Source organism: Capsicum annuum, chromosome 5, assembly GCF_002878395.1.
Source record: "Capsicum annuum cultivar UCD-10X-F1 chromosome 5, UCD10Xv1.1, whole genome shotgun sequence".
NCBI lineage: Eukaryota > Viridiplantae > Streptophyta > Magnoliopsida > Solanales > Solanaceae > Capsicum > Capsicum annuum.
This window is the reverse complement of record NC_061115.1, coordinates 100,114,513-100,126,531: the sequence shown is the minus strand read 5'-3', so window position 1 is coordinate 100,126,531 and position 12,019 is coordinate 100,114,513. Positions and strand designations below refer to the sequence as shown.

Genomic DNA, 12,019 nt, shown 5'->3' with positions numbered 1-12,019 from the left:
TCAACACTAGAGGTGAGGTCGTATTTGAGCCTCTGGAAAACTTTCTGCACTCAACAAAAGAAGAGTACGAGGTAGTATTAGTACAAATCACTATGTACTGGTAGGCATCATAAGCCAACTCAACTTAATAGGATGTACACAACATAATTAGAAAAACAAGTAGACAGGCATCATCAAATAACAAATTCTCATCAAATCAACAATACAACAATAACAGGTCAACAGTGCTCACAAACAAGCCACATAACTATCAAGAGTATCAACCATACGGTAAGCATCCACAGAATCAACACAAGTATGTACACACATGCTATGGGACTTATTTTTGCCCAAATAGTCATGACCTGCAGGGAACAATCCATGTTCATGTACCGTACCGGCGTGGTACCCGATCCAACATATACATATCCGTACTGGCGTGGTACCCGATCTAACATAAATTTAAACGTACCGGCGTGGTACCCGATACAACATAAATATAAACGTACCAGTATGGTACTCGATCCAACGTAAATATAAACGTACCGGCGTGGTACCCGATCCAACATAAATATAAACAAGTATTATCAATATCAATTTACACAACCTCACAGTATGCAACACCAAGTTTACAAGTACAGTTAAAGTCATAAGACAATTCCATCAAGTCAATTTTCAATAAATATTTATACACGAATCAACAATCCAAACATCAACCATTTCAAGCATGCCCGAATACCAATCTACAAGTATCCAATTTAGGAGTATACACACAATTAAGTCGAGTCTAAACACCAATTAAACCATAACCTACCTCAATCGAAGAGCTCAAATATCACTAGTCCACAAGTGTCTTGTCCTTTCTCAAATTTTCGAAACATTCAAAATCTGTTCAAACATATAATCCTCTTAAGAAATATGAATTTAATAACACCCGTTTATAATTTCTTACTCTAAAAATTCTAGGACTAAACCTTAATTTTATTCAGTGATAGAGTAATTGATTCCACAGAAAATTCTCTTAGAAAAGTATACGAGGAACCGTGGCTGCGCCACTTTTAGTTTCCTTGGAACAACATAGCCACATTACCTTTATTTTATTAATAAGACCATAAGTCCACGAAGATCTGTGCAAACCAGCAATTGTATGCTAAACTTGCTAATTCTGTAGTGTGTCATCATTACTAAATGACAAAATTGGTTTCTTTACTTTATTCAAATTGTAAAACCACTTCATATGGTTTCATCCGAATTCGTCCACTGATTAAACAATTTCCCTTACTGATTCACATCCTTATAATCATAACTAGGAAACTACTATTCAATTAAAAACAATTTCATTAAAAGCAACTCGTACACTCACCTGATGATGCTCCGAAGCCGTCGTCCTTTTATTTTTCTTCTATGTTGTGTGAGATAACCTAAGTGTAACTTCTGTACTCCACCTCTCAATTTATCTGATCTTATTTTTAATAAATATGCTAAATTCTTTCCACTTAAATTAATTCTTTTATTGACCACATAAAAAAATAGACCACAACTTTGGCCCATTAAATCACTAATTAAACTAATTATTCTAAAATACCCAAAACGTTAATATATCCTCAAAATCAGTCCACAAACGACCGAAAGAGTTGTTACACAAAGGCCTATGTACAGTCCTAGGATTACTAACCCGGCTACACAAGATCTCTTCTGACTGCTTGCTACATCCCAGACACTCACACTAGCCTTCTGCCCTTATCCGCGACCTCCACACCTTCCTATCTAGGGTCATGTACTCAGTAAGCTGAAGCTGCTCCATGTCATGTCTAATCACCTTCCTCCAGTATTTCTTCGGCCTACCTCTACTCCTCCTGAAGCCATCCAAAGCTAGCCTATCACACCTACGAACTGGGGCATCCGTGCCCCTCCTCATCACATGCCCAAATCATCTCAGCCTTCCTTCCCGCATCTTGTCCTCCACCGAAGCCACTCCCACCTTCTCCCGGATAATCTCATTCCTAACTCTGTCCCTTCTAGTAATCCCACACATTCAATGCAACATTCTCATTTTTGCCACCTTCAATTTTTGGACATTAAAACATTCTTGTAATGAAGATAAAACTCTATTTTACTACACATTTTGTTTTTTGGGCTCAACATTACAATTTTTATAAGAAAGTTAAAAGTTTAGTTGATGTGCAATTAAAGACTATTCCGTCCCTCACCACTCGAATGTGATGTTTTCTATCAGCAAGATTCCCATGTATGAGTTATTAGTTTCCTAACCCTCTTTGCTTTTCAAACATGGAAACGATTTGTATAATGGTATCATGCTAAGTTGCTCAAATTCTTCATTTTCGGTGCCGCACCCATCGAAACGACATAGGTGTGGGATCCGTATCCAATGTGATCAACCTATTTTGGACACTTTGACCAAAATCGACAAGAAATTCCAGACAGATTGAATGATTTTTGTAATCAAAACAAAAGATAAAGATGAATTTGAAGAAAATGGAATATCTTGTAGGTAGAAATTTTATGTTACTCCTTTCCTTTTATTGCCTTCCAAGATTCTCCTTTTTTGTCAATATTTTCTAAATTTTTTCACATATATATCATAGTTTCGGTTTAATAACTCTATTCTTAGATATTTGAATTATTTTTAGCTGAATCCTTGTACCTGTACCCCCGAATCTTAAAATTTAGAGCATTAATAGATCCGTACCCATATTGCTCACTAGCAGCCGGGTCCGAGCAACTTAGGTATTATGCATGACAAATAAGACAATTAATTTATATGGTAAACTTGAGGATAACATATTAAAGCATTCCATCTTTCATTGAAAAGGTGGTACATGCATAACTAGTGTTCTGAAGGTGAAGAAGCTTTTTTCTTTTGTCCACACTTTTTCCACAACAATAGGTGAGGGGACTAAGTACTACTTTCTATTGAAGTATTATGAGCCACATGAACTTTCTAAGTTGCCATTACAAATATAATTAGCTAATATGCAGTGCGAGACACGTGTACTCAACACTTTTATGTTTTAAGCCTAATGCCTCTATGTATTAAAGGTAATATAGCCCTTTATTGATGTCAGTTTTATGAACTTAGAGGGGGCTCCATTCATCGTCTTATAATGTGTTCTCATCTGGACAGAAATATTTTTTATTTGGTGCTTACTATTATTTGATTAATACATTTTTTATCTGGACAAAAATATTTTTTATTTGGTGCTTATTATTATTTGATTAATGCATTTTTTTAAGGGAAAGGCAGTTCGTATTCATGATGTTGTTTTCAAGTGATACACTATTGGACGAGAAGCATAGATGAGGCTCAGATGCTCATTTGCTAGCATATAACATACAGATTTTGTTACATTGATTCTCCTATTTGCTTGGGCAGTAGAGTATGTGGTCAAGTAATTTTGATGCTATCTGGCATTGACAAGTTATTTTCTTGGATATAAAAAAATAACATAGCTTCAAGTAAGTTCTTTCCATCTACCTAAACCTTGTTGGATAGAGTTAACCGGCACCTGTGCCAGTGGGAGGTAGCAGGTTCCGGCGGAATAGTCGAGGGTGCGCATAAGCTGGACGGACACCACTGTCATAAAAATGAAAGTTATTTTCTTGGACGAACTGCAAAACAGAAAAATGGCATTTTGGATACATGATTTCCTGAACTGATGTGCTTTACTGTGATTCTGTATGCATATGGATGCGCCTTTTTTCACTTAGATCATCATGATTGAGTTTTGTGAATGCTGTTTACGTGGCCATTCCATGAAGTTTTGCTATGATGCAGAGTAGGGTTGGACCTGTTGAATGGCTGAAACCATATACAGATGAGACAATAATTGAGCTTGGGATGAAAGGGGTAAAGAGTATTCTTGCCGTGCCAATAAGGTAGGCAAAGTTGTCTGTTTAAGCAGTACAAATGACAACGCCTAGTTTGTCTTGATTTTCATTTAATTGCTTTTATTCTCTAATTTTAAATGTTTTCACAGTTTTGTAAGTGAGCATATTGAGACATTAGAGGAAATTGATGTTGAATACAAGGAGCTAGCATTGGAGTCTGGAATTCAGAATTGGGCACGTGTTCCTGCCCTAGGTGTTGAACCCACTTTCATCTCGGATTTGGCAGATGCAGTGATTGAAAGTCTTCCATATGTAGGAGCAATGGCAGTCTCAAATCTTGAAGCTCGCCAGGTGCTTTTTAACTCCAGAGCTGTGATTAAGAAATTTTTAAAATTTCTGTTAAGAGTAGATGGCGCTAATGACCCGAAATACTTGAAGCATGTAAACATTTAATTGAAGGGATTACCTAACATAGGCACTAAGCACTGTAACTTGGATGGTATATGAAATGGTTAGTGATAGATGTTGGAAAAGGTTCTTGAAAAAAGAAAAGGTTTATAAAATTTGTTTGATACAGGAATTTTTATATAATTAGTTCATGTTTAGCTTATTAGTTAGTTCATGTACTAGGAAAAAAGAGAAGAGTATAATGAAAGTAAGATACATGTGCAGATGCACTAGACTAGGTACATATTAGGGAGACCTATAAATACCTAGATACCATACAATTTTATATAAGCAAGTCGAGTGAAGTAAAGAAAAATAATTTCCTTCTTGTCTTCAAGAGAAATAGTTGATTGATAATGCTCATTCTTCCCAAATTTTCCAACATTTGGTATTTGTTGAAAATATGTCTCAGAAATAAAGTAGGAATAGATAATTTTAGTAGTCTTAAATTATTAGAGTCCTATGTGACTTAGGAATTAGTTGTCCCTTTATTATTTGAATATGAATTAGTTATCTTAATTTAAATTGAAGTGTAGTTAGAAATTTAGCTATAAATATATGTTTTGAATTATTAATAAATTGTCTTTGATAATACAATTGTAGTATTTTCTCCTCTCCAACTCTTTCTCTGTTATTTCTCTAATTTCAAAGCTAAAAACCAACAATTGGTATCAAGAGCCAATTTCTTGAGGGATCTGTGAGAGAGATGAATTCTGAAAACAACTTTTCCCAAATAGCTCCTCCTGGTTTTGATGGTGAGAATTACCATCTTTGGGCAGTAAGAATGGAGACTTATCTTGAGGCTTTAGATCTTTGGGAGGCCGTAGAGGAGGATGACGATGTTCTTTCGTTGCCCGATAATCCCACGGTAGCCCAGATCAAAAGTCACAAGGAAAAGAAAATCAGAAAATCAAAGGCAAAAACAACTTTATTTGCTAGTGTTTCTCCAACAATTTTCACGAGAATTATGACCTTTAAATCAGCAAAAGAAATTTGGGATTATTTGAAGGAAGAATATACAGGAGATGAAAGAATACGGGACATGAAGATGTTAAATCTAATAAGAGAATTTGAATTGCAAAAGATGAAGGAATCTGAGATCGTCAAATAGTAAACCTTCTTCTTGGCATTGTTAATAAGGTAAGATTGCTTGACACAAAATTTAAAGATTCGAGAATTGTTGAAAAAATTGTTACAGTGCCACTGAAAGATACGAAGTATCAATAACTACCTTGGAAAACACAAAAGACCTGTTCAAGATTACCTTGGCAGAATTGTTAAATACGTTGCAGGCACAAGAGCAAAGGAGGCTTATGAGGCAGGATGGTATGGTTGAAGAAGCTTTGACAACCAACCACAAGGCTCAAAGAAAGGGTAATAATTCAAGGAAAAACTACCCACCTTGCCAGCACTGTGGCAAAATAGGTCATCCTCCATGCACAATGCAAGATTTGCAATCAACTTGGCCATGAAGCTGTGATTTGCAAAAACAAATCTCAAAAATATGAAGCAGAAGCCAAGTCACCAAAGAAGAAGAAGAAGATCACTTATTTGTGGCAACATCTTCAACCAAGAAATCTAATTTTTCGATGATTGACAGTGGTTGTACAAACCACATGACATATGACAAAACTCTTTTTAAAGAGTTTCTGCCTTTAGAAAATAAGAAAGTTAGAATTAGGAATGGTGATTATATTCAAGCAAAAGGAAAAGGGAATGTTGCAATCAAACAGTTTCAGGTACAAAAATAATTTCAAATGTCCTTTACGTACCCGATATTGATAAAAGTTTGTTAAGTGTTGGCTAGCTAATGGAAGAAGGATTTAAACTATTGTTTGGAGATAAATATTGTTGAATCTTTGATTCCACTAATCTTGAGATTTTACAAATTGATATGAGAGGCAAAAGTTTCTTATTTAATCCAATAGAAGATGCACATAAGTCATGCAAGAACAAAGATGAATTGACAGATTTATTCAAGAGGTCAAATTCAGCCGAAGCCGAGGCAATTTCTGATCCAAGGAGGAGTGTTGAAAATATGTCTCAGAAATAAAGTAGGAATAAGTAATTTTAATAGTTTTAAATTATTAGTCCTATGTGACTTAGGAATTAGTTGTTCCTTTATTATTTGAATAGGAATTAGTTATCCCAATTTAAATTGAAGTATAGTTAGAAATTTAGCTATAAATATATGTTTTAAGTTATTAATAAAATAATTCTCTTTGACAATACAATTGCCGTATTTATTTTTCTCTCCAACTCTTTCTCTGTTATTTCTCTAATTTCAAAGCCAAGAACCAACATTATTAGAGCCTATTTTCTCGAGGGACCTGTGGAAAATCCAAAATTCTTGAAGAACTGGAAATATGAAAAATTATCCTTTGCCAGCAATCAAGACAAAAGACAAGTCATTTAATGAGTTTGAAGAAGAGAAGTGACAACTCTGGAGAAAGTTACTTTCAGATGAAAATGATTTTGAGGATGAATTTGAAATACAGGAGAAAGTGTGTTGCTAATCTAGTAATGAGCTTTGATGAAGAATTTTAAGAAGTGGCCCCTAAAAACTCATTTTCTGTTGTAGAACCAAAAAAGGTTTGTGCATCTGCTCAGTAAAGATGATATTTGAGAAAATGATGAAAAAGAATCACTCCTGCAATTTAGAAATCTCCAAAACAGGAGAGCAGCATTGAAGAGGAAAGTTCTGATGAAACAGTTGGTGTGCTTTCTGAAGCACAATCAGGAAAAATGACAACCTCAATCTCAGGAAGAAAACATCTTTTGAGAAGATGAGTCTTTCAAATAGATGATGCAAAGCATCCAAACTCCTAAGATGAATGTCGATGTGCAATCTTGGTGGAGTTTAGGAAGAAAAATTGAAGTACACTGCATCATCCATATTGATTTTTTAGTAGGCCAAATACATCGACAGACCCCTCAACTTGGCACAACCTTTCACTTTGGCACCGTAAGTTGATTGTGTTCATTTTAGACACCTGAACCAGCCACCAACTATATCATTTTGAGACGTTTTTTACAATCAGCTACTATTATAAAGTGTGTGTAATACACACGTAGCTGACATGGCATAACGACCAATTAAAAAAAGACACGTGGCATTCTTATATAAAATAATAATTTAAAATAAATTATTATTAGAAACTGGAGATCGAGCAACATTAATGAAGAAAAACTGGAAATCGATCAAGCAACATTAATGAAGAAAAACTGAAAATCGAGAAAAATCGATGAAGAAAAACTGAAAATTGAAGCAAGATCGATGAAGAAAATCTGAAAAAATGGAGCTAAATCCATGAAGAAAAACTAGAAACCAATCAAAATCGATGAAGAAAACTGAAAATCGAAGCAAAATCGATGAAGAAAATCTGAAAATGGAGCTAAATCCATGAAGAAAAACTGGAAACTAAGCAAAATCGATGAAGAAAAACTGAAAATCGAGCTAAATCAATGAAGAAAAACTTCACCATTTGTTTCCTACATTGAATTTCTCAAAAGCAGCAGTACAAATATTCTCTGAACTTCACATTCAATGTTCCCTAATAAGCAAAATCTTTTCTTCACCTAAGCAAAATTCATCACCATGATTCTTCAGGAAATATACCCTCTTTCTTCCCCTTTCGCCGGTTTTCATTTTCCAACTCTGACGCCGTTACAATCCCCATCTCCTCTCCAGTTTCTTTTTTTTTTTCTTTTGTTTCTCTTCTTCTGTTTCCCATCAATTTTATTCTTGAATCTTGCAAAAGATGAGGACAATTTGGTGAAGGGGTTTCTTATTAGTTTCAGTAATTGCTTGAAGTTCTAACTTCTCATTACTAGAAGAATTTGAATTTGAGAATTTGCAGAGTTTGGTTGGAGCTAAAATTTCGATGGGGGAGTGAAGAAAATGGTGATACCAGCGAATTTATGTAAATGAGGTTAGACAATTATACCATCAATGGCGATGGTGATGATGATTCCGGCGGATTTATGGTGTGAGAAGACCTAAATATGATAATGAAGAAAAGAGGCCAAAAAATGAAGAAGAAACATATTTTTTTTAATTATTTTCGGATAAATAAGAAGCTTCCTGCGCTGGACTCGTGTGCCAACTCGCCATGCCATGTCAGCTAAAAGTGTCAAAATGACACAGTTGGTGGCTTGTTCAGTTGTCTAAAAGGAACACAGTCAACTTAAGGTGCCAAAGTGAAAGATCGTGCCAAGTTGAGGTGCCTGTCGATGGGTTTGAATGAGTGCCATTTGACAAGGATGGATTATTCCTACTTTGTTAGGCAGGATCTACACTTCTGAGGCCTTTATTGCGTTAATGATTCTTTGGTTTGACAATTTCATTTCTCAGTCTGAGCAAAGTATAATTCATTGTCATTTTGAGTTATGACACAACTTTTTCTGCTTGGGCGACGTACGATTGATTTTCCAACTTAGTCGGGCAGCATCTACACTTCTGAGGTTTATTGGATAGATTTGTGGGAATACACTGAGTATGTTGTTGTATTGTCACTGGTCTTACAATTCCATTTCTTCTTTCTGGGAAGAGTTCAATTCATTCTCATTTGAGTTATTATAATTATTATTCTGCTATGCTAAAATGTGGTTGGTTGTCAAAATTATATTATTAGGATTTATGCCTTTTTGCTGATCCTTGTTTCTGATTCATTAGTTTTCCCAAATGTAATTTATTTTGTTTTAGTTGATCGTTACAAGTGAGGCTTTGTCCTACTTGTCAAGCACATTGGTTACATTATGAGAAAAGCGATCAAATCTTTACACTTCTATGTACAACAACAACAACAACAACAAACCCAGTGTATTCCCACTTAGTGGGGTCTGGGGGGGTAAGATGTACGCAGTCCATACCTCTACCTCTGATGAAGTAGAAAGGCTGTTTCCGAAAGACCCCCGGCTCAAGTCACGAGATATCACACAAACACATAGTACAGCACAGCAGCAGATTACATAACATAGATACGGCACCCATAGGGAATATAAAACAGAGTAAAGCAGGAATACAGGAATAATAAAGCAGAGGAAAGCACACAGATTCGTAATAAACATGGAACACGGAACACGAAACACTAAATACAGAATCATAACAGGAATACACCCCCACCAATTAATTCCCTACACTAGCGACCCGAACTGGCCCTAATCCTCTGCCGTAATTCGCATCTTCCAGCCCTTCCTATCTAGGGTCATGTCCTCGGTGAGCTGTAACTGCTACACTTCTATGTAGCAAGTGAAAAATTAAAAACAAACTTTTCAGCCTTAGGAGGTTGATCAACTAACACATTCCATTGACATCTCGTGACAGTGGTGAGGGCTCAGCTTTGCTCAAATGTAAGACTTGCTCCAGTTTCTTAGTCAATTTGCATACTTCCTGGTTCTTTCTTTAACAACAGAAAATCATCGTACCTGGCTTTTATGATGCACCAAAAGTGATCGATATAAAGGCCAGCCCCCCCCCCCCCCCATCCCCCAAAGTTTCTGGTTGAATAATGTTTTTAGAGTTTGAAAAAAAAGTTCAATGCTTTTTTCAAAGATGCATGGCTACATGAAACTAATTTTTACTGAGGTGAATATCTGCAGTCATTGGTCCCTCTTGGCAGCGTGGAAGAGCTGTTGGCAGCATATGATTCACAGCGCAGGGAGCTTCCACCTCCTGTAACAGTCTGGGAATGGGGTTGGACAAAAAGTGCAGAGACGTGGAACGGAAGAGCAGCTATGTTGGCAGTTCTTGTCCTGCTGGTGCTAGAAGTAACAACTGGAGAAGGATTCCTGCACCAGTGGGGTATACTGCCCTTATCCCGCTAGCCCCTTACATCGTACTCTCTCGCTTGTCCTCTTTGAGAAGAAAACGTTCTTCCCTCCCGTCCCTGCTGTCTTGCACATGCATTATACAATTCACAATAAGGTGGCTGGCTGTTGAGATGTTGAAAAAGACAGAAATCAGGAATGAATTAAGTAGTAATAGAATAGCTAATCCTTAGAATGTGCATCCACTCTTCTCTTCTGTTACCATATCGTTCTTCTTTAGTCTATTTGGCAAACACAACCTCCATTTCATTCCCTAAGAGGCCAAGAGAGCAGGTTTTGTGAGATATACAGTACATTGAACTGAAACAGGTATTCTGATGGATAGAGAAGGGTGAGGAAGATCGTAGGTAAAATGAAGAAAAGAAACAAAAGAACAAATTCATCTTCGAAGGTTTGTCATCCCTCTGTAATTTATAGCATCTACATTTCAGCTGTAAATTTTCCTCTTTTGCTCAAATCTGTCATATGAATTCCAAATCCATGTTGTAACAATTCTATGTATAAGTGCATATCGATTGAATCCCTAAGAAGCAAGAACAATACTGTGGCAGATGTCTACCATCATCTTTCTGCCTTGTATTTGCATTATCTAGATGCTGAAGGTGTGAACAACTGGCTTCAACATTGTTCACTTTGCCATGAAAGACTGATGCTGCTGCATTGTGCTGGATTTAAGTATTGTTCCTAGTATCGCTATCTCTTACATGATTAGGGATAAAATTGATCACCCTCGTATAGCTCAATGATCTTGAATCAGATGAATATCATGAATAACAATATATAAACTATCAAATCAAGTCGTCGTCGAGAATTGCGTGATTTGAATGTCAGTTTACTGAAGACTAATTATTTGTTCGAATCGAGTGTTTGGATTATGGATTTTGTCAGCCGCTAGTATATAGTGTTCCCACCATTTCGATTTGTTTGATCGACTTTCAATTTTAATCTGTTTGCAAAAGAATGAGACTTTTCCTTTTTAACAACTCTTTAGTTTCAACTTTTCACGTGATATGTTTAAGACCACGATGAATTTTAGTGTCTCAGTTAATAAACTACTTGAACTCTCACCTTGGTGAGGGTTGTATTCCCACATTGTAATCCCCTCATTTACCCTTCTCTTACCTCCAATTTTAAAAAGAAGAAAAAAATGTTTAAAACCATAAACTAAAGACTGTTTTGGCATAATATTCTTAATTCAAGCTCCTATATTTTCTTAATTGACGTATCAAGTCAAAATTGACCAAACAAATTGAATGGAGCATCTCGTTCAAAATGAGCTACTTTTTGGCACAAACATCTTTCTCTCGAACTTTTGCACCAGAGACATTGAAGAGATTTCGTCATTTTGGCTATTTGTTGTTGCCTCTTTTTTCTTAACTCTCTTCCTTATCCGAAAAGGTTTTATTTAGTTTAGATCTCGCATAAATGTAACTCTCAGGGGCGTTTGGTGTGATAGATAAGAGAAAATGTCTTGGAATAAAATTTTAGTGACAATCTCTTGTTTGTTTGTTAATGATTTATCCCTCTTTGATGGTATAGTAATATTAGGATAATTTTTCTTGAAATAAAGTAATTAATATAAAAAAATACCCCCCCCCCCCCTCCAAAAAAAAAATCCTTTTTTATATTCACTTCACATCTGTTTAAAAGTGTTTTGCTGCTTGGTTGATTCCTCCATGTGGACAGATCCACTCAACCACACTGCAAAATTTAACTAGAGGACTTTTGAGAGGCAAAAGTAGTAGATCATGAGGAAAAAGTTGCACAACAGGCGCATGTTATTCCATATATTATTCTATCAACATCTATATAATTCTTTTAACATTAAAGTATTGCTCTTACATAATTAGATTACTGTTGTATGTTGATTTGACATCCAGGTGCTATTACCAAACTTGAGCACTTTGTGTACTTT

General features: G+C 35.8%; 1 protein-coding gene across 1 annotated transcript in view; it reads left to right on the top strand.

Moving 5' to 3' along the window:
• The window catches only part of LOC107870727 (ferrochelatase-2, chloroplastic), a 44,136-nt gene extending 33,482 nt beyond the window's left edge, over positions 1-10,654 (top strand). Inside the window, 6 exon segments of the mRNA XM_047413105.1 lie at positions 3,776-3,876; positions 3,978-4,179; positions 9,877-9,997; positions 10,000-10,088; positions 10,091-10,144; positions 10,147-10,654. Of these exon segments, the coding sequence (XP_047269061.1) occupies positions 3,776-3,876; positions 3,978-4,179; positions 9,877-9,997; positions 10,000-10,088; positions 10,091-10,144; positions 10,147-10,200 (621 nt within the window). The 3' untranslated portion in view covers positions 10,201-10,654.
• The last annotated feature ends 1,365 nt before the right edge of the window (positions 10,655-12,019 follow it).